The sequence below is a fragment of the Triplophysa rosa genome, linkage group LG3 (genome assembly GCF_024868665.1).
Source record: "Triplophysa rosa linkage group LG3, Trosa_1v2, whole genome shotgun sequence".
Classification (NCBI taxonomy): domain Eukaryota; kingdom Metazoa; phylum Chordata; class Actinopteri; order Cypriniformes; family Nemacheilidae; genus Triplophysa; species Triplophysa rosa.
This window is the reverse complement of record NC_079892.1, coordinates 11,807,689-11,831,548: the sequence shown is the minus strand read 5'-3', so window position 1 is coordinate 11,831,548 and position 23,860 is coordinate 11,807,689. Positions and strand designations below refer to the sequence as shown.

General features: G+C 36.6%; 1 protein-coding gene across 1 annotated transcript in view; it reads right to left on the bottom strand.

Annotated features, from left to right (window-relative positions):
- Positions 1-3,144: 3,144 nt before the first annotated feature.
- Positions 3,145-23,860, bottom strand: part of osbpl5 (oxysterol binding protein-like 5) — a 45,316-nt gene continuing 24,600 nt past the window's right edge. The window contains exons 3-22 of the mRNA XM_057329983.1: positions 22,759-22,832; positions 19,492-19,572; positions 19,111-19,212; positions 18,824-19,027; positions 18,649-18,733; positions 17,864-18,026; positions 12,778-12,982; positions 12,289-12,473; positions 12,126-12,207; positions 11,464-11,562; positions 10,467-10,563; positions 10,269-10,367; positions 10,085-10,182; positions 9,910-9,999; positions 9,381-9,517; positions 8,542-8,721; positions 8,145-8,274; positions 7,924-8,038; positions 7,233-7,335; positions 3,145-5,295 (exon numbers count right to left, since the gene is read on the bottom strand). Of these exons, the coding sequence (XP_057185966.1) occupies positions 5,160-5,295; positions 7,233-7,335; positions 7,924-8,038; positions 8,145-8,274; positions 8,542-8,721; positions 9,381-9,517; positions 9,910-9,999; positions 10,085-10,182; positions 10,269-10,367; positions 10,467-10,563; positions 11,464-11,562; positions 12,126-12,207; positions 12,289-12,473; positions 12,778-12,982; positions 17,864-18,026; positions 18,649-18,733; positions 18,824-19,027; positions 19,111-19,212; positions 19,492-19,572; positions 22,759-22,832 (2,465 nt within the window). The 3' untranslated portion in view covers positions 3,145-5,159. The remainder of the gene's footprint in view (positions 5,296-7,232; positions 7,336-7,923; positions 8,039-8,144; positions 8,275-8,541; positions 8,722-9,380; positions 9,518-9,909; positions 10,000-10,084; positions 10,183-10,268; positions 10,368-10,466; positions 10,564-11,463; positions 11,563-12,125; positions 12,208-12,288; positions 12,474-12,777; positions 12,983-17,863; positions 18,027-18,648; positions 18,734-18,823; positions 19,028-19,110; positions 19,213-19,491; positions 19,573-22,758; positions 22,833-23,860) is intronic.

The following is a 23,860-nucleotide window of genomic DNA, read 5'->3' as shown; positions in this document are numbered from 1 at the left end:
TGTAAAAGATGAAAATTCTTTCATCATTTATCCATCTTCATGTCATGCCAATTCTGTATGACTTTCTTGCTTCTTCTTTGAAGAACGTTGTTAACCAAACAACACTGAACCCTATTGACTTCCATGGTACGAACACAAAACCACCGGGACAATCCTTAAAATATCTTCTTTTGTGTTCCACAGATGGTTTTGATGACATGAGGAGAATAAATGATGACAGGCATTTAATTGGACTGTCAGCATGTTAAAACCTCTGAGAAGCTGTAAAAACATACTGGTCCATTTTAAAACTCTAACTTTGTATATATTGTTCCAAGGCCCAGTGTTGAAAGCTCGTGGGCTTTTTGTAGGAGAACCAAAAACCATATCAGCCATGAGCCTCTACACCACAGTGTCACATTATAAGCTTTCTACCAGCACTAGCAACACACCAGATATTCCCTTACTGACTGTCCCGAGAAGATCCGCTGAATCATTGAATGGGACACTGTGTATCCGGTGTCTACATGAATAGCGACATGGAGACAACACAATCACATTCCAGACAGCAGATATCCAAACGCACAACTACACTGAGAAGATCACAACTGAACAAAAGCTCTTAACAGGGCCTTGAGATAGGAGACATGCCAGGCGCGTCCAGAAACCCCTTATAAAGAAAGGTGTGACAGCAAGTCTTAAAGGTGCCGTGTGTGATATTTAGGAGGATCTATTGACAGAAATGCAATATGATATAACTATGTGTTCAGAGGTGTATAAAGACCTTACATAATGAAGCGTTATGTTTTTATTACATTAGAATGAGCTATTTCTTTACATACACCGAGGGTCCCCTTGCATGGAATTGGCCATGTTGTTTCTACAGTAGCCTTAAATGGACAAACTGCTCAACAGAGCGCGTTTTGTAAATATGTTATATCCTTCGGAAAAGAAGCGAAAACGCGACGAAATCTTAGTTCTGTGAGAGCCCCCAAGTGCTTCCAAAGGGAGGGGGAAAGGGTGAAGTGAGCCATTGGTTGCAATTCACAACGTCACCACTAGATGCTGCTAAAATTCTCACATTGCAACTTTAACAGAATAGTTCGTACAACTAAAAAATCTCTAATCTTCATGCATCACATCTTTATAATATTTAATTATAATGCTGTTGTGTTACCTTAAAAAGCTCCAAAAAGCACACACACCCACTATCAAAATAAACCACAATAAAACATTTGTGAAAAAGACGTTTTATATTTTGAGTTTATTTAGCATTCGCAACAACACGCATATATGACAACTATTCACGAGAGAATGAAAAAAAAAATTTCAACGTTATCAATGTGCTTTTTAATATAAAATTATTTGTGTTCAACTAAGTTAAACACTGAATAATATGTAACGAACGATGAACGATTATTTCCATATTTGGGTACATTTTTCTTTTTAGGCCTGTTTAAATCAATAGCAACCACTATAAATATAAATATATCTGTATTACACTTAAATGTTGTTCTATTTCAACCCAGTGTTGGCTCAAAAACAAACAAACAGGGTGGTAAATTAACTTATGTTGGGTTGTTTTAACCCCATGTTGGAACAAGAAAAAAATCTGAGTTAATTTAACCCAATGGTTGGGTTCATCCCTTTTTGATGAAACACTGCATTGAAAATACCCCAGCCCATTTCTTTTAGAGTGAGGATTCCACAACAAAAGACAATAGCGTTATATTTATTCTAAGATCAAGTACGGCTGTTTCACATTTTTGTTGTGCAAGCTCTTTAAATTCAGATGGATTCACGAATTTGGCTGTTGATGAAAAGTGATCCCAACAATATATTTAATCTGTATCTTTAATGTTATAGTTGTGGTGTGGACTCCGCTATTACAAGGGTTTTTAAAACTATCTGTACACCTAGAGTCCTCGATGTGAAAGGCCTTCACCGTGGAAAGCTCTTATTGTTAGAGTGGCTTCCACAAAAAAGAAGCCCACTTATGTTCGGACATTGGATGGACATGTTACACTAAAGGACACAGTTATCCTCATGTTTAGTTGTCCCGAGAAGCCCATTACACATCTGTGGGAGGAAGGAATTCTTTTGTGTGAAGTCCAGCACACATGTGACCTAATTAGACCCTGCGTTTTCCAAGCGCTTCCGTCTGCCCCCGCGTACATCCCAGCACAAAGGTCCAGTATGTGCGCCCACTCTCAGATATGCGGCCTGTAGGCCCGGGGGCGCCGACGGAGCTAGCGTCCTCCTTCCTGGACTCGTCCACCACTGTGACGGGTCAAGACATGGCTCAATGGGCATAACGCAAACAATGGGATGAATTTATTAGCGCAGGATCGGCGTGAAAACAATATACAAACAGTGAGCAAGACGCCATCAAACGGATTCAACCCTGGAACAAAGGAACCTCAAATCTTATCATCACAAAACAAATGAATCACACATGAGATATTGAATTAAAATAGAGCTCGTCTCCTAAACCAGGGGTGTTTTGATTTTATATCGCTTGAAGTGGATCGCTGAGTCACATACGCCCAATAAAACCACACCCAACCTGGAGGCATTCTGTACATTCATAGTTTCCACGGAAATATTAGCTACATCCCGCAGGTGGGCCGAAACGGGATGGCTTTCATTTGGGTTTTCTTTAACCAGATCAGACAGTCGACCGCAAGTGCACAGACAAAGGTCTGAATTTACTCAGCACAGAGGAAGGAAGGAAGGGGATTTTCTGTGAGTGCACACTTTTGACCAAGTCCAAGCATGCCCCGGGATGGTCTGCTGTAACAACAAAAGGAAAAGTCCAGAGAAGGAGAAAAATGAAATTGGCTCCTCTCTTATAGATTGTAACATATAGGGATAAAGGGATAGTTCACTCATTCTCATGTTATTCCAAACCTGTATGACTTTCTTTCTTCTGCAGAACACAAAAGAAGATATTCTGAAGAACATTGGTAACCGAACAACATTGACCACCATTGACTTCCACTGTATGGACACAAAAGAGACATTCCTCAAAATATCTTCTTTTGTGTTTCACAGATGAAAGAGTCAAATACAGGTTTTAAAAGACATGAAGACGAATAAATGACAGATTAAAAAAAAAATGCATTTCTTAAGGTGCACATCAGTGATTCAAAGACGACAACGTGACAAGTGGAAATGTAAAACTTTACTGTGGTGCTGAAGTTCGCAACAATCATTGACACAGTGAACTGTTGACATCTCATTCGTTTCAGTCATTAGACATTTAACTGAGTGCTCTGTAAAAAACGAAAAAGTAAAATGAAATTTATAAAACGGTCAGTTCTGGTCCTTGATTCTGATTGGTTGAGCCGAGTTCTAAGCCGTTATAAAATACCTTCATTTATAACTGCTGACCGCATTAGCTTAAATATCACTTTATTTACTTTATTTTATGAAACCTTGCTACGCATATGGAAAACCGTTTTTAAAAAGCAATAAGCCCCGAGAAGCAGTGGGTTACATTTTATAACAGCTAGGGGGATTTTAGGCAGTCTGCTTCACGTCGTGCCACAACTTACTTAGGCCGTGTTCAGACTTGACTTCTTTTTTGACTAGAAAAAGTTGACAAAGGCGCTTTTATAGTAAAGAAAAAAACACTGGCAGCGTTTGGTTACAAATAGCAGCCGAAAGCCATGACTTCGGAGGCAGCGTCTGTGCACGAAGGCAGCTCAGAGAAACAGATAGGATATGAATTATAAACACAGAGCGTCTTTGCAATAACCAATCACGTATTTAAAAACTATAATACTAATTTCTCGCTAGAAAATGCAATCAGAAGTTGTTAAAAGTGAAAATTAAACTTACATTTATACAAAACTATGCTCCAACGGGCGTTTCGGCCGCCATTTTATGTTTTCAAGCTTGAGCCTTCTCGACCAATCACGTTCCTCGCATGTTGTTATGGAAATGACAGGTCTATGTCGTTGGTTAGCTGTGAAGAAGGAGTTTGACGTAGGGCGTTTTTTTCAACCTCAAAAGACGCTCTGAGCTGCAGAAAAAGACGCCGGCACTTGTGTTTAAAAAAACGCTCGTAAACACGGTTTACTCCATAGGATTACAATGTAAAACAGAAGCTAGCAGTTTCAAAAAAGAAGTCAAGTCTGAACACGGCCTTAGCTTTTATAAAATGCACTGTAACCCACTCCTTCTTGGAGCTTATTGCTTTAGTACCAATCTCTTGGTTTCTATTATGACTTAAAAGCGCAAGCATCGTTCAAGCACAAATTTCCTTTATGAATCCTGCATTGGAAGTTTTGTACGCTGAACATACAGTAACTTTAAATACAACACAAACCAAAGGGAAAGCAATTTGATGCTCAGCTAAACTTGATCCCAGAAAACCTGAAAGAACAAAGCATTTTTAAATTTTCGAACAGAACTGATCGAATAAATACATTCTCAATTTCATTCAAAATATATACACTTTTGAACTTTGTCCATTCATCCATCAGTGACGTGAAACTGCTCAGAAGGCCGCGAGTGTCAGGATGAAGACTGGCCTTTTGCTATGAACATGAATGTTGTCTCTCATTCTATCGTTGCACTACCGACAGCCGACGGTCCATCAATTTCACCTAAATCTACACTACACATTTGGTGTCAGTTTTTTTCATTATGTAGTGTACAATCGAGTTTGTAAACATTTACTCTTTCTAGTACTGAACTACGCAGAAACACTGTTTTGGTAAAATAATAACGAACAAATGTTTTGTGTGATGAGACGTTTACCAGAAGCATGAAGTATAGCACTGGCGGATGTCAATTTACCTTTCTTTTTCATTTTTTTGGCATCAATATTAAGGCCCGGTCTCTTAATGGAAGAGGAGGTCGAGAATAACACACGCACACACAAAACATACATCCATTCTTCAACTTCTTCAACCAATATTGCGGAAGGGAAGTGTGCAGGATAGTTAAGGAGAGTGGCGGTGCAGCGTTTAACCACTCTAAAATGATTATCCGTTTTTTAATATTAATAAAAAAACAAAACAGAACAAGAGTCTTTTTCTCTCTGATTGAAGTGCTTTAGTGCTTGATGGTGTGGATACGACGGGCAGCAACATCGCGGTGGGGCATTCAGGGGCTGTGTGATAGTAATGGTTTGGCTGTTTATTGCTAGGCGATGGTCGCTAGGTGACATCTCAAGTGAAGACATAGTTGATGAGGAGCTGGAAGAACAACAGCATGCAGAGGATGAGACAGTGGCGACCGCTCAGAGTCTTGCCCTCCTCCGTCGTCTTGTGCCGCGTTATCTGACGACCCAATGCGCTCAGGTTTCTACAGATAAAAACATGAGAAAATGTGTTATTATTATTCATCATTTTTCCTTTATTACTTTGTAGAGAACACAAAGTAATAAAGAAAATCATAAAGTTAATAAAGAAAGAATTATATAAGATATAAAAGATATAAAGCATGCCCACGGCAAGGCGAAAGAAATAGCTCGCCCACGCGATAATGTCAACAACACGAAGGGATTAATGCGATGATGTGTTGTGTGCTCGTGCTGTAGTTCTGTCCCCCCTGCCTGCCTCCAGCAGCTCGTCTTATTCCGGAAATAATCGTACAGCTATATCTCTCTTTTATAAATTTGATCAAACTAAATACTCTTCGAAGATACGACGTATGCAATACTACTGTATAGGTACTCAAGAATAATATGAGATTGGTGGAAACACGCAGTGTTACCTGATCTTTAAAGATACAGTTTGTAAAGTCCGGCGCTAGAGGGCACACATTCAAAACAGATATGTTCAAAACAACAACAACGGCATAGCTTGATGACGCTGTGAAGGAGCGTGGAATAATGGCAACTGTCGTCTTCAACTCCACCTCTAATAATCAATCAGACGTGAATGAGAAATCATGTTTATGGATGATGTAAAGTAATAAAGTTTTATAAATGTTGCGTTTGATGACGTGATTTTATTTCATTATAATGAATTCGATGTCATTCATAAAATTAATGTATTACTATTTAGTCAGATGATCTAAAAACGATTAATGCTTGTTCAGTAAATATCTACATGACACTAGTGCTTAATTAAGAAAAAGTCATTCAAACAATAAAACTAACCTTGTTGATCGATATAATAATCATACGATTTCTGTCAGTAAAGGAATCTAAACAGTTGCTCACCTGTCTAGTAAAACACATGCAAGATCAGCGTCTCTGTCTAGTAAAAATGTCTTTGTTGACAGAACCAGCTGCAAACAGTAAAGAATAATTCTACTCCATAATGACTGCGCAAAACAAGATTGTTGCTTGATACCTCATTTGAAAGTAAGTCGCTTTGGATAAAAGCGTCTGCTAAATGACTAAATTAAAGCGTAACGGCTTACACGAATCATGTGAGGCACCTCAGCCAATCATATAACAGCCTCTAGTCTGCTTTCCTGCATTCCACAATTTTTTGACTAAAGGTTGCAGGCTTACCATCTAGTGTCTTTGATAACGCGGACATGACGCCATTGACTGGAGACTGCCAAACACGGCCCCGTGTCACTGGTTAAAATGACAATTTTCTCACGATTTACAAATAGTTTGAGATTTTGTAAGTACTCATATGAACAAATATACAGTATAACACTATATAACATTTATTAATTTTAATTTTAGTTTTGTTTATTATTATAATTTTCTTATTTATTTTTTATGTTTTGTTGCTATATAAAATATATTAATTTTTATTTTAGTTTTTCAAGTTTTTTCATAATCATTCATTTTCAGTAATAGTTAGTAATATTTTGACTAGTTTAATTTTTCCCATATTTTTTAGGCCAATATTTAATTTGATTTCCCTCAGACACTTTTGCAAGTTATTTTTAGTAAACTATTAAAAATATCCTTGGTATGCAAACAATGTAGTCCCCTAAAATGAGTTTCACAGTCGTATAGGTTTGACAAGAATTAAAATGCTCGTGACATTTGTTAAAATCTTAAAGAATTGGATCAATCAAATGATGGTGATTTGTAGTAGCACATAATAACAGCGCCGGGATGCCCCTCCAGGTTTCTTGGGCCCCTCCAAAAATATCCAGCAAACAAATAAATTAATTTCAATTCAATTAAAAACATAGAAAAATGTAAAAATGATGCATGCAATGAACTGTGATTATATATCTGCCCAAGCAGAATATGTGATCCCCCAGTCGAGCCAATCTGGTACCGATCCTGTAAACAGTGATTCTGTGAAACACAAAGGTGTACTTGCCTCTGTATGTCCTGCTGTGTTTTCTGTATAGCTGCCACAGAGGCTTCTATGAGGGCGATGTCCTTCACTTCTTTAGTGCATCTGGCACACTGATTCATAAAACCTGATCAAAACATATAGAAAACAACCTTAAATACCTCAAATTGCTTTTGATACAAAAACCAGTTAACTCAAATCTATGACTTTAATTACATATAAATGACATTAATTACATTTAAGTCGCTGTGTTGGAGGAGATAATGGCAGATGTTTTGTTTTGCAGAGCTATAATGGAGGGATTTGGTGTATGTAGGTTGTTTAATGTGGGAGAGCGGTTTTATTTTAAACCATGGTAATACATTTGATCTATCAAGCTATCAACATTTTCTCGGTTTTCTCCTTTTCGTTCAAACATGAATCATACTGTTTTCAAACCGGATTACTGTTTGAATACACATGAATGTGCACATTTCTATAGAGGAGCCATTTCCAAACTGTCGATTATTTTTAAGCAGTTAATATGGAGTTCATTGAGAAGCTTTTATTATTTACCCAGCTCATAAATGGGATTAGATTAGCCAAGAATTGCAATGATACCATGCATTTGATTTTTTGCTGTTATATGACATCCTTGCACTGTTGTACAGTCCGTCTGCCGAGTTAAGTAATATTTGCTCATGGTGCGTGTGTGTGTGATGGACGGATGTCTTGCCTTCATTGTCAGATGACTCATGGTTGGGTTCTGGTGTGGTGCTGCTGCTCTCTGTGTTCTGACTGCAGCTGGACGGCTGGCTGCTTGATTTCCTGTGCTTTCCATTCACCCGCACCTGACAAACACACATTAGTCAACAAACTAAACATACACCCTAAAAAGACATACTAGAATGAATGATCTAACATATATAGGAATCGTCTTCTGTAGGTGCGTCACACCTTCTGCTGTCCAGCCCAGTTCTGGCTGTAAGAGAAACTGTTTCGCTGGCGTTGCAACTTCTCTTTTGTCTGGATGATGCCGTCCTTCTCGAACTGAACCAGACAGAGATCCGGATCCCATGGCTTAGTGCTGAGGAAAGAAATAGGGCGAGGAGATTCAGCTTCTAATCAAACACATCTAAACCATCTGATCATTCCCGGTGTTTAGAATCGCCAACTGTCCTACGACATGATACTGTATGCCAAATAAGTAGTATGTCTGAAACCTAGACGGTCTACTATTTCCGCCGAGATAAACACAATGGAAACACTGCGACTCTCCATTTTCGTCAAATTGATCTTATAATTTACTATTAAGCAAATTGACAGTGTTTTATTCCAGACATTGTAAACGTACTCTACATATCTGTAGTGCCATTCATTGGGGTCAATGTTGAAAGTGAAAAGTCGTGGGTTCCAGGGTCGGTCGCCTCGCTCTCTGGCTTCCTGCCGCTGGGCTTCTTCCAGTACAAATTTCTCCTGGGTGGCTTTGTTCTGGTCTTTTTCGTTTATTGCTTCGGTCACATGACGCCACAGCCTGAGGAAATAAAACGACAACGATTTTGCCATTAGGGGTTAAATATCTTAAAAAAAGCAATTGTTATGTAATCGCATTATGGTTTACATGGCTATCCGATGTGATACAGCATAAACCACACATTTTAAATAATGTCTGATGATGCATCTCCATACAGTGGTTGATTTCAAATGTGAATATTGGTAAAAATGAATGTATAACTTGTGGTTTGCATGCTTAACAATATGGTCAAGATGTATATTTTACCTGAACTCTTTTTTAAATACACTAATGAACACCTATATAAACGTATATAAAATCATATTATCAATCATATTATCAAATAATAAAAAATACTGAATAGAAAAAGTGAAAAACTAAATTAAAAATGTAAATTAAATATACTAACTAAAGCATAGAGTGAATTTTAATTATAAAGATAAAAAAATAATTATTATTTTGTCATATATTAAATATATGATATATTAATAATAATACATTATAAATATAAATTAGTAAAAGTTCTAAAAATGTTTTACTTATAGAAAGATTAATAAAATAATAACGCACGCACGCACGCACACACACACACACACAATACTAACAAATGTTATTCTGTACATTGTAAATCTTAAAGGCATAATCCAGAATTTGGTCATTCTGGTTATGAACTGGTGTACCTGGCAGACTCAAACGCCTCCTGCTGGTCCATCTGAACCACCTGTCTCTTCAGTCTGTTTCTCCTCACATCTGGACTGGGGTTCCACAGCACCTCCTGGTGGCCAGTCTTCTTCTCAATCAGATGCACTTTATTATCCTGCAGAGACATTTAGGCCCGGTTTCCACGGTTTCCCGAAGCAGATTAACAAAATTCTACCCCATCTTCTTGTATTTTTCATTAGAAAATGGACAGCTTTGGTCCTGGATGTTGCTTGATCTTTTGCCATAAATACACAATAGTATATCTTATAATAAATATTATTTTACAATAATAATTATAACAAAAGCCTTATATTTTAAACACAGTAACTCTGCTTCAAACCATGACCAACAATGCCCGGAAATCATAGCTATATTCATAATAAAACCTTAAATTCTGTGTCTTACTGCTCAAAAATACACTTGTAAGATTTCCTGTCCACATCTTTCTGTACACTTGACATGAAGTGTTCTGTTACATAAAGCACGAATCTCAAAAGACATTCTTACCCAGTGCCCATCTACTGTAGCCAGAACATCTTCCCCCATACGGATCTTTCCAGAAATCTGATTGACGTTGCAAGAACTGCCAAGAAATGGCTGAGACGGAGATGGAGAGAAAGACAACGGTTGTAATCTTTAAATATAAAACAAATGACGTATGAATCAAAGACTGAAAATATACCTTCAGTTTGAATTCAAGTTCTGTGTAACATTGTGTTTTTTCACACTCAATGGTAATTTTTCCACCGAGCTCCAGCGTCATTGTTCCATACAGGATACCTGTAGAAACATTTCAATTATTAACAACGTTTATGTACAATATTAAGACATAATTGAAAGGGCGATGCTTTTTTGATTCCAGTCACCTTTACAGTGAGCGTACGGCATTGTAATAATATATTCTTCATCTCGGTTCAGAAACAACAGCCTGGCTTTTCCATCCAGAATCGCAGACAGTGAGTTTCCTTTAATTACAGCAAAATGATTATCGGCATCACACATGAAAAGCATATATGAAAAAAGCTTTGTGATAGTGTTTAAACTGCATAAAAGCGGTAACTCACCGTAAAATTTGGACTTGGCCAGAATGCTTCCGCTGACACAGAATCCATCCTTCTTATTGCTGATGTAGAAAGCTGAAACTGGTGGGTGATGAGAAACCTGAAAGTGAAAAAAAACGCATTTCAACACTGAGCAGTTCACCATATCCCCCCCCATACACATTATGCTGTTTGCAGTGTATAAACAGTATTTTTTTACTTAAAATAAAGACAGAGGATCGTGATGGAAGATCCAAATAAAGGCTTTATGTTGGCCTGTTTTGAATTTTATTTCTTAAACGTGTTGGTAATGAATTTCATTGTTGCACATTTACAATGTTTTGATTTTTTTTACAAGAACGTGCATTTTGCAGTTTGTGCTTACCATGTGTGCATTGTATGTGCGCATTTATGATTTCTTTTTGGAATTTTTGTTACTCAAAGTAAAAGTATCAAGTAATGATACATAATCATGGCGGTTTAATGTGTATTTCAGTAATATATTTAGGGGGTTTAGTAACCAGCATTTAATTTTAAATATGAATGTGTCTGCAAATCTAATGCTGTGTTCACACCAAACTCGAACAATCTCTTTCCTCGCTCTTTATTACTTGCAGGAAAAGTTAGTTACTTTTGCGTGAGTGACGCGAGCTTAAAATCGTTTAATTCGCGTTTGGTGTGAACCCCCATAACATTTTTATTGCATATTGATAACTTACCAACATTGGATCAAATCGAAATTGTAATCGAATCGAAGCCATATAAATAAGAATCTAAATGAATCGCCAAATGGGTTGCAATACCCAGCCATAGTATTTAGGGGTACAGATACAGAATGATGTAAACCAGAAACAACCAAAAAGTGGCCACATACTTTGTAGAGGTAAATGTCTTTTGGTTATGTGAAAAAAGGATATTGATATTTTCATTATAACAGATGCTTGGTTTTTATTATCTTAAATTTTGCTTATTCATTTATGGCCTAAAGATTAAATATATCCTGGCGGTTCTAGAGTCTCACCTGTTCAGCTATGTAAAATGTGCAGCTGTCAGTTTGTGGATGCAGCCAACAACATCGAAACATCTCACCAAGAATAGGGTTGTATGGTTTCTTCAGACCCTGAAACACAAACACACTATTAGTGTAACCATGCGCCTTATATATGCAAAAGCATGTATATTAGTTATGGTAAAACTAAATAAAATAATATCATTATATGCTGTATATTAAATAAATTATGTTTAATATATAATATCATTCTCATGAAAAGTATTGGTTAATTATGTGCAGCAACTCCATTTATTCTACCATATGCAGCAGATCTGTTGTGTCTGAGAAAGAATAAAAAATCCAAACATGAATACTTCAGACCAGTGGTTCTGAAACTGGGAGCCGTGGCCCCTTAGGGAGGCCCAGGATGGATCAAGGGGGGCCGCAGATTTGGTGGCATTATATGAAATATAGAAATTTATCATAAATTTTATGCAATCAAACATCAGAAAATTAAGACCACCAAACAAAAGTATTGATGTTCCAGCATTGTATAACAGAATTTGTTTTTGGTTTAATTCAATATTTTAAGATTATAGGTTTTTATTTGGGGGGGGCGCAAAGCGATGCACTCTACACAAAGGGGGCCTTACAACGAAAAAGTTGGAGAACCACTGCTTCAGACAACTTGCCTTTGGTTTCTTATAGAAGCCTGAGAGATACCAGCGTAAAACCTGCTTCATCCTACAGTATGCACTGTCCTCCATCACCGCCCTACAAAAGAGAAGATGATGTCTTTCCACTCCAACCAAACTTAAAAATATCGGTTGCAATGAACACCACTGAGGTTCTTACTGTGATAAAATGTCAGCATGGTAATAGTAATCTGACAGTTTATCCAGGAAGGAACGCGGCTCCAAGATAAATGTTGGTAGAACCACTTTGGAAAGATCCATTCCTGGCCTCAACTGCTTCAGTAACATCCAGATCAATCCTTTATTCTCCTCCGACACCGTCTCCACCTGTGAAGCCTCACCAGCCTTATTACACAAGACAAGAAAAACGATCTTATTAATATGATATCATGTTTTTTTACTTAATGCAAATCTGCAATGTGTTATATTTGCCTATCCATCAACATCTCTGAAACATAAAAACTGCTGTTAACTTTTCCTTTATATGGGTCGAAGGACATTACTTGTGAAATCGTAGCCATGCCATTTTTACGTAAAAAAAAAGAATTAAGTGCATCCTTAATGTTTACAAGACGTGACAACAATACTCCAAGATAATGAGGTTAATTTAGATCTTATAAAGCATGTGATAAAGTGATATCAAGCTCACCTCTCCCATCTCCTCATGAGGTTCTTCAACAAAAGCAGTCGCCTGAACACACACGTCATCTGATTGGTCCGCATCACTCTCCTCTGTCAGTCTGCCTCCGTTCTCATTGGCTGGATTGTCAGAATCCTCGTGCGCCTCCCTCTCTGATTTGTCGGAGTTGGCATCGTTCTCCATGTGGTTGTTGTCAAACATGGAGTCATTCAATCTTGAAAACAGACAAAACATTGATGAGCGAGTGCAACAGTCATAGAAGATAATAATTATGCGTGTGCATTTATTTATATTTATTCATTCTTTTATATTTCAAAAATTAATATGGCTTTATGATTATGCACTCACACTCAACACCTGTACACCTATTCATGTCATTATCTTTTCAGCCAAAACGAGTTTAGCCAAAAATGAAAATTCTGTCATCATTTACTAACCCTCTTGTCATTTCAAACCTGTATGACTTTCTTTAAAGAAGATATTTTGAAGAATGTGGGTAACCCATTCACTTCTATTGTATAGACACAAACCAGAGCAATTTAATGGGTATCGTCGTTGTTCGATTACTAACATTCTTCTTAAATGTCTTCTTTTGTGTTCTACAGAAGAAAGAAAACCATACAGACAAGAGGGTGAATAAATGATGACAGAATTTTTAGGGTGAACTATCACTTTAAGCCGCCATGTCAGATTTCACGTCTGGCAGGTACTAAAAAAAATATGAGAGGCTTTATACTTAAAGAGAAATCTTGATTTCTGAGATGAATGTGAATTTAGTACCAAAGAAAACCATGAATCCATGGTCCCAACCTGCCTTGTGTCAATAATCAATGCTAATAGCAATGCTGTAACAAAGTGCAGAACATTTTCTTGGCAGACTTTGGAACCATTAATACGAATAAATCCTCGCTTGACTGCCACAAACTATTCAAATACGCTTGCTGACCATGTGTATTCCTTCAAAACCACAGTTGAGCGACAGTATCTTCTAAAGGTGACATCCATTATATTGCCCAATGTGATAAAGCCAAAAGGCAACTCAATCTGCTTAAATCACCATAGACAATGAGTTCAATAATCGTCAGTGCGGAAAATCTGCAGCCGAAAAATCTGTAGAAACTGTGTGATGAAATTATGTCAACACGCACAAAAATCTCAGAGGAATCTTGCGAAATGAAGAACTGAGGCTGTTTGGAGAGCAAAGGGTGGCTATACCCACTATCAGTATTACTGAATAGTCATTTTATATAGTTAAATTATATACTCTATTACTATCTAGATGGTTTCAAAGCGACAACATAAACAAACGTTACTGTGCATGTGCGCGTTCGTGGACTACCCTTAACTTCCGATACACATTCGCAAACGAGTGCCTGTAGATTATTTCTCATAACTATCAAAAGAAACCGAGAAGAACCCTTACTTGGCTAAACTTGTATTTGAATTTAGACTGCGATACCAAGCTCAACCGCTAGATGTACCATACGGTTTCTTTAAATGCGACCTAACTACAGGACCCATTCAACAAAGTGTTTATTTAATAAAATGAACATACAACCAAATTCAACAAATTGTTTATTTAATACTATTATTATACAATTAAATAGCAATACAAATTAATATTAACATAAATTAAATTAAATTAAATATAAATAGTTATATTGTTAAGACACTAGCCAAACACAGACCAGAAGTTAACTGCAGTCCAGGCGCACGCGTCCGATGAAACGGTCTATATAGACGGTTTTATCGGACGCACGTGCCTGGTGCGAAGTTAACTTCCGGTCTGTATTTGGCTATAATATAACAATTTATTTTATATTTAATGTATAACATTTAAACCATTTATTAACCCACTTGAGTTTACTGTATTACTTTGTGCTTCACATCACAGTATTTTTAAGTAAAATGATTTGTTTGTGTCCAACAGAATAAAGGAAGTATTAGGGTGAGCAAAAAATGATTTTAGGGTGAACTATACCTTTAATAACGTGCTCATTGACTGCACACTTGCCTCTGCTCCTCTTTTCCATTTTTTATTACATTCACATTCAAAGCACGCCGAGATCAGTTGCCAAAGCAACTGGCCGCATGATTTACTCATCAGCTGAGTAATTTGATTGACACCACCATCACCATGGTCACCACAGGTCTAATAATCGAGCGTGAATGCTATTTTCTACATTCCAGCCATATCGCATGGCTTTAGGCAACACGTCTCAGAGGACAAACATGAGGCACATGACTTTTTGACAGTGCATGTGACCATTAGCAATAAACGTGAAATAAAACATCCACAATCATCATGAACAGCAAGAGCAGAATGGACGTTCTCCTCCACAAACTACAAACAGATCTATAACATATGTCCTGTTTTCTGGCTGTCAAAAATAATAACCAAGCCAAAAAATAGCCTTACCTTGCCAGGAAGTATATTCCTGAACCTCCAGTGATTATAAAATATTGTAATACTGAAACAAGCTGTCTGTTTACAGTTAATCCTGAGCTGTTCTCTACAGTTCCTGGTTGGGTTTGTATTAGCACAGGACAGATCTTTCTCCCAAAGCTGTTTTTCCTGCTCGGCAACCTTTCAGACGCATGCGCGCGCATGTACGAGTGTGCCGGAGGTGGTGTTGGGTTCACGTTCTCATCTCTTCCTGCTCCTCTGACTGTCACGTCGACCTTTAGGGCCGTGCTGATTGGCCGGGAGCTTCAGAGAGGCTGAATTATTAAAGGCCATCTGCAGAGGGGGCGTGGTTTGAGAGAGAAATGATTGCCAGATTCAAGGATGTCACTGGCAGACATCATCTGCTTTCTCTCTCTTTCTCTAAAACACACAGGCCAATGTCATTTTGAAGACTGTCTTGTGACTGTTTTGTGTTTCTTTCATCTGTTATGATGATTTATTACTCATAAATGCACATATTGTATTATGGTTATAGGACATGTGTTTATAAAGATCTGGAGTGATGGCATTGTAGATTACATAATATAACCAATCTCTGTTAAAAAAAATCAGTAAGCGTTAATAAATTCAGAGAGTAAAAAAAGTATCAATACAATTCAGTGCTTTGGGGAACTATTTTTGCTAATTCATGACCACTGAAATATGTAAGTGATGGTAGGCAGCAGTCATGGTATTTAAACAAATCCCACGCACAATTTCTATTCAGCATATAACAAAATAAGCAAACAAATAGTACACAGAGCCACAATGAACAAGAGATTCGGGTTATATCTTGAGACTCGGGGTAAAAAATATACGCGACTCACAAACAGATCTATACTGGGTTCATGATATAATACAGCAGAGCTTTTCAATTAGTTTGTCATGAGGGCCAGTTCATGAAAAGCATCCCAAATGAGAGGCCGGAGAGATATGGCTTGCAATATGAGGAATGACACAGCAACAATAAGAAATTGATTTTTTCTGTTTTAATTTTTCTGTATTCTGTAATACTTCAGTATACTACAGTATTCACTTATAAAGTGTATTAAAAACACACTTTGAATAGTGAAATAGTAAAATATAAAAATATATTTATTAATATAAAAAAATATTACATTATTATTATTTTTTTTTAATATTTATAAATATATTTTTTATGTAATTTTACTATTTCATTTCATTTAATTTTATTTAATCAGGGACAATGCACATTAATAAGACATACATTATGTAAAATGCACCAGATTTAGCCAACACTGGCTAATTTTCATCCGTAGTCCCTTTTTTGGCACATTCACATTTACTAGCACATTTACTTTGGTTTACTAAATGTATACATTTATGTAGTTTTAAAATGTATCCATTTATAAAATGACACTAAAATAAATGTGTAAAAATTGTAAAAAATACTTTTATAAAACGTTATAAAGTGATCAAATTATAAATTTATAGAAAAATATTTAAATTTTCAGATTTACAAATGATAAAACATACAAATCTGAATGTTAATTTAAAATTAAGTTTTAAAAAAACAGTACGTGTATTAATGAAAATAACAACTACTTAAAAACGTCTTATACTAAAAATACAAATTGCATTAAAACATTTTATATTTTGATGCAGGTCACATTTCTCAACCAACTAACAGACGTCTTTAAGGATTAAACAGACGGAAGGATTTCTGAAGGACATATATATATACTGTATATATAAATATATATATATATATTATCATAAAAACTCACCAAAGCCAATACAAAATTCACTTTTTTAATGTTATCCTCATACAGTATATATCATTACTATACTACTGTATACTACTACTGTAGAGAGATTTGGGATTGATCTTACTTGACCTTGGCCAGAAAGCATCTATCCAGAACCACCTACCAAGCCAGCAAAACCACTCGGTAACGACACATGTAACAACACTATCCAGAATGATATGCAGATACAGGAAGAGACATGAGAAACTGCAGATCATTTATCTCTTACTGTGGGGGCTGTTGTTTAATGTGTGGACATTGGGTTGAAGTGTCCATTTAAACGCTTTAAATGTTGCACTTTTATTAAATCAGTAACATGTTTGTTTGCAGTAATATACCGGCGTAGGGTCATTCGGTCGCTCTGAAGATGGCAGATGTGGGTTTGAGGTATGTTGTGTTGTCAGCTCTCTAACTGTTTTCTCAGCTTATAACTGGTTTGAAAGGAAAAATGACGCAAAGTGCAGCCATTTTTCAAGGCATTTTTTTCATTGGTCTACTGCTGAAAGAGATTGACAAAGAATGCCACTGAACTAGGCTCGGATGATGTTTTTTTAAAACATGTTAATCGTTTGTATGTTTGTGGCCTTTATACTTGATTTTAATACTTTTAGTCCCAAGTATTATTTGTAAATATTATAATGTTTATGTTATTTATTCACAACATAATTGTTTTGAATGGCTTTGGTCCCACACATTGTTTGCAAACATTTCTTTTATTTAATAACAATGTACTTGATTTGAATACTTTTGGCACCAACAATTGTTTTTTGTCATTCACTTACTTGATAAACAAATAGTTCTCAAACTTGTTTTGTCTTTTTTTTCCCTGTGTCAGCAAACCTTGAAACAAAAGCAGTATATAGAGATCATAGACACTTACTGTAACAGGTCGTGGTCTGTGAGAGCAGAGGACTGTAGCAGCTGTAGTATATGTGAAGACTCCGAGGAACTACACACATCTCCTTCCCTGCAGCTCTTTGCCGTCATCTTGGACAGACTGGAGCAGCTGAGGGCCAGTTCCAGAGCATCCATCCAACAACGTCCTGGAGATAGACGATCATATCTACTCACTACAGGAAAACACCTAAACTTCTGTGTAACCTATACAGCCTAAAGACTATGAGGAAGATACATCTATATCAGTGGTTCTCAAACTTTTTTGTTGTAAGGCCCCCTTTGTGTAGAGTGCATTGCTTTGCGGCCCCCCAAATAAAGACTTATAATCTTAAACTTAAAATTTTAATTAAACCAAGAAAATATTCAGTTAAACTATGCTAAAACATCAATTCTTTTGGTTGGTGGCGTTGTTTTTCTGATGTTTGATTTGATGATAAATATCTATATTTCTAAAATACCACTAAATCTGTGGCCCCCCCTGGAACCATCTTGGGGCCCCCCAGGAGGCCACGGCCCCCAGTTTGAGAACCACTGATCTATGTGCACTGTCAACCAAAGTATTGTTCCATGCGCGAGATACAGGGCCACCAAAACATGGCAGGGCACGTGCAAGCGCTCCTCCATTTTGCCTGTTATGGGCAACGTACATGCCATATGCTTAAGAAACTGAAAGCAAACTTGAGTTTTGCATTTCATGTTCACCTGACTTACAAAACTAAACACGGACTTGCTTTAAGCATTATTTGGATAGAAGAAAAACGTGCTCACCATCAGATTCAGACGCTGCCCTGAAGATCAGGTAACTGCTAGGTAAGGGTTGTGTGATGGAGCCCACCGTTTCCCCTTTAGGACCCTGACAAAACATTACAAAACAGTTATGAATCACTTTATTTAAACCGAGAACTTGTTGACCAGCTGAATATCCCATGGTTCACGTACTAACCTTCATGGCCCAGATAGACTTCTCCAGCGGGTGGTAGAGTTTAAAGCAGAAGCCGTCTTTCTTTGAAGGCCTTTCGATGAGTTTGCAGGCGTTTAGTAGGATGGTTCCCACCCAGTGCTCTGAACCTGGAGTTTTATATATGAGCAGAATGCCGGGCTTCAGGATGCACCACAATTTCGTCCAGCTCTTTAACGTCCCGCGGATCTGAGACAGATTACCAAACGCCCGTGTTAGAGATGGTTGAGCTAGTGGTCATTTATTCGTTTTGAACAATCGTGTTCGTTTACCTTTAACCAGTAGGACATGATCACCACACTCGGATCCTTAAGAGCACTGAATATATCTTTGGCAACCCTCTTCTTTTCCTGACGATAATTCATTTTCTGAACCTAGATTTTAGATAGAGGTTTTATGGATTATTCACAGGTAGGGGGAGTAAATGAGCACACGTGAGACATATGTCGAAATAACATTATCTTTGTTAAACACTAGGGGGCACTATATACAATTTAAAGGGATACAATACAACAAAGCATATTTTAGAGGATTTTCTCTGATGACTAAGAAGGTTTTCTGCTGTCCATTTGTTGGCTGACAGGGTTACCCAGAAATAAGCTGTTTTAAGAAACTGGGTCAGGACCTCGCCTCTAGTGGGAAGCAAATCGCACCTTTAGCGATTCTTTTCTTGCCAGCTTCTCTGTGGGCGAGGAAGACTCTTTCTCTAAACCAATAAACAGTTTAGAATCCGACTGAAAGAAAAAGAGAAACAGATTTATTTGATTTGCTTGTATAAACCATAGGGGTGTAATTATACACTTATGATTTGACACAAAACACATCACTGGGTTCACGATTACAACACTATTAAAATACTTCGAAAAAAAAAAGAAAAACCACAAATTTAATTAACAGATTTATTTAAAAATATATGTTTTTGTACATTATTATTATTTATTTTACTTGAAGAATCAACAACTTTCAAGGTTTATTGTAAATAAAATAAAAACTGAAAAAGAAAACATTAAATTACGAAAGTAAGGTATCACGAAGACTAAACCTTAAGAGAGAACAGTAAAAGCACAAAAAAATGACATGACATTAAGGCATCATAGATGCTGATGCATGTCACGTGATAGAAGCTCAGCCAATAGGATTAGACAGCTAAAAAAAAACAATTGTAATAGCTGCATGAAACGAATCCTAAATCTTTCATGCCACAGTATATGATAACACCCCTAATAAACCAAGATATAACCATCTTTCTGTTTATATAAATCAATACAGAATTTATTTTCAATATTCATTCCTGGTCTCATCATTACATCCAAAGATAACCGCTTGCTTCTCCTTGAAACAAATTTTCACCAAGCCCTTTCGTTTCCAACCCTGACCCTGCGCAAAGCAGGTTTCGGTATCCACTCAGATCCCGATGGATAAAATCAATTCTCATTTTCATTGAATATCCTGGTTGGAAAATTTGTGACAATACGGAAGTGAAATCTGTTGTAAGCGGCATGTCAAGATGACTTTAAATCCATGCATGATAGTCTTATTATTCTCCAAATAAAGCTACTTCCAGCTACGGCTCTTTCGAACCAACTGTAAAAAGCATCAGGTTAAATATAGCAGGTCTGTTTGGTCAGCTGTGGGTGTCAGCTGAAGGTCAGCTCTTCTCTTAGACTTAAATTAGCCTCCAAACCAGAGAAAGATGAGAGGGAGTCTGGAATAACTACTAAGAAATGCCAAATAGAAATCTCTATATCAGCCGGTCATAAACGCTTCATTAGATCTTTCCATTTTAAACTTTTATGTATCACGGGTGAGTGGATGGCATGCTTTTACCTTTATTTGCTCATTAAAAACACGACACGGACAACTGCGTTTTATATGTAGGGTTCCTACACGTTTCCATTTCAAACATACAGACTTCCCTGAAGATTTTTCAGACCAAATCGAACTGTTCACATGTATATTATTATATTATTTTGCCAAATAATCAGTGGACTGTTATTGCTATACCTCATACAAATTAATTAACACCAAACCAAGACATGTTCGATGCACAACATTTTATTGTAATTTAGTGCAATGTTAATAATTTGTCAAATGAAATAACCGTAAACCTTTAACCCACCGCAACAGAAGGATTGGTGAATATAAATCATTAATGAACATGAAAAGAGAACTAAAGTCCATTAACTTGGCTTCTTCCAAAATTTGACGACGTTCAATCCAGGCCGTACGCAGGATTTTAGATTTACCGAGGTCCAAAAACGGAGTTTGTCCCAAACAAAAAAGATTTTCTTGAGCTACGTGTGTGCATTTTAGAACAATTGCAGTGCAAATTAGATAACAATAGCTAAAACCATGTCTGTCTTGATATTTTATATCTGACTGATATTTGATACAAATATTACCGCCAATTTTTTTGCAGCGCTTGAAACAAGCTCCAAACTTCATAAAAATACATTTATTATCAGAAATTCTTAATTTTATATTTTAGAAAACCGAATAGGGCAATAGTCTGGAAACTCATAATTTTCTCCTAGGGCTGTGCCGATAAACGATATCATATCGAATCGCGATAGAATGTATTTAAAAAACGATGATAAGCTATTGGCATTTTGACTCGATATGGATTAATTTTACAGTCTAACAGAACGCAGAAATAAACGCAACAGTCAGTCAGCGTGCAGCTTTTATAATGCGCTTCAAAGTACAAAGTCCATTTCATACTGCACTTGCCAAAGAAAACTCGACATGAGGAGGAAAACATGACTGGAAGCGGAAACAAAGGTGAAACTAACCTCGAGTTGTCATCACGCGGTTTATCAAGTGTCTTATTTTTTTCGCAATCGCCGGTTAAACAAAACAAACTTGAGGCGCAATTGCAAGCGAGTTACTTCGAAACTCAAGCACAAACGTTTTTATATCCATCGTTAACATATCTGCTAACATGAGCTGGTGCTTATGAAACAAACCAGCGCTGCCCTGTACAGATCAGAGATGTAATGAAGTGAGTTTGTGTGCACATTAAAATATTGAACCTTGTATGTAAGATGCTTGCATGATTAAAGAAATGTACAGTTTATGTGAGATGTCTATTTGAAAGACTAAGGTTCACTGAATGCATTGAATGAATCCCACCGTACTCGAGCAAGACATTATTGCAGCGTTATGTATGTGCGCAGGTGCTGAGCCAATAGCGTTCGAATGTACACAGTAACGGAGCCCTTTCATTGGTTGAATGTACTGAATGAACACTCCCTTTACTTAAAGAGTCAATTGAGTCAAAATGAGACTGAATGAACTGGTACATGTTGTTTATGGCCTAATATCCTCGGTGTTGCAACAGTGCATTAATTTAATTGAATTTTAACTGGTTAAAGGTTAATTTTTGTTAATAAACTGTATTTAAAATAGATTATTTTAAATACAGTTTTTTTTATTAAATATATATCGAAATAAATATCGTTATCGTTCAATATAGAAAAAAACTATCGAGTTTACTTTTTTGCCATATTTTCGCCCAGCCCTATTTTCTCCATACTCAGTTTTCTTTTTTTCATACCTGGAAAAAAATCAAATAAAAATCCATACATTTCCAAAACGCGTAGGAACCCTGTATATGGAATTGAAACGTGAGAGCTGATTACATTTTTTGCGTGTTTTGCCCCAGGCAGCAAAATAGATAAGAGAGCCTGTGATTGGCTGAGCATTAATTGGAGGTCATGTGACTTCCTCTGTATTCGCATAGCATCCTTTAATCTTTGATTGAGAAGCTTTAACAAACCTGTTTATAAAAATGTTCAACAAACAGAGTGAAAGGTTAACCAGGCTGAAATAACCTGTGTCATGAAAATGTGGTTTGACGGTCATCTACAATATTATTGCATCATATTCCATGCAGGTAGTCAACAAGAAGATCAACGCACCAGGCTGCCGGGCGAGCGGGCCGGGCTGACCTCATCCTTCGTTAGGGCTAAACCGTTTCTCTCCGTTTCATTACCTGCAGAACACACACACGAGCAAGCACGCGCGCACACACCCGCATCAGCAAACAAACAACTAATTAATATCAAGGGAAATAAGTTAGGGAAAGCAGTATCAAGGGAAATAACCACCTGAACCACCAACGACAAAATCCATAGATTTAATGCAACATTAAAACATTTGCTGATTGCGGAATATATAAACTCAGCTGTGTGTGCAGATATATGAAGGGTCAGTAAAGGACAACATAAAAAGATTTTCACATACAAGGTTTAGCTTAAGACAGAACATACCATATCACCCCTTTAAGATATGTTAGGGCAAGTTATTTTCATTTAAGACAGCTCAAACATTCATTATAGTCTGGGACTAGTATTAAGCCTTCCTTAAAGGTTCCTTAAAGCTGCAATAATACATTTCTGGTTAATAAAAACAGTTATTAGGCATTAAGCAAGTACATAAAAAATGAAAGTCTCTTTATCTTACCCTAAATTACAAGATTACATTTATAATAAGTACTAATAATTTAACTTGCAATTTCGCATGAAATTTTGTACATAAACTAATCTGCTAGTTCAAATAGGGCTGTCAAATTGATTAATCATGATTATTTGATAAAAAAAACACTTTGTCACGTATATAACATGCATGCATATATTTAAGAATATGTGTAACATATTTATGTTTATAATAAACAATATAAATTATGTTTAAATATACATTTGTATACATTTATGTAAATACTTGTTATATATAGACCACTTCGGATGACGTAAACAATGCTGGTTTACCGCTGGTCGAGAAGAACTTCTTGATCCCTACACAAATGTTTGAACAAGGACCAGTGTTTGCAAAGTGGTCTATATGTGTGTGCATTTATATATATATACACATATAACTATACGCATCACACACACACATACAAAAAAAACTTTTATTTTGAAATCGATTCAAAAGTTACTGACTGCAGCTTTAATGACCAAATAAAGAACAATTAAGCAGCGTACGATAGTCTAAATGAGTTTGTTTTCGTTATATTCTGTT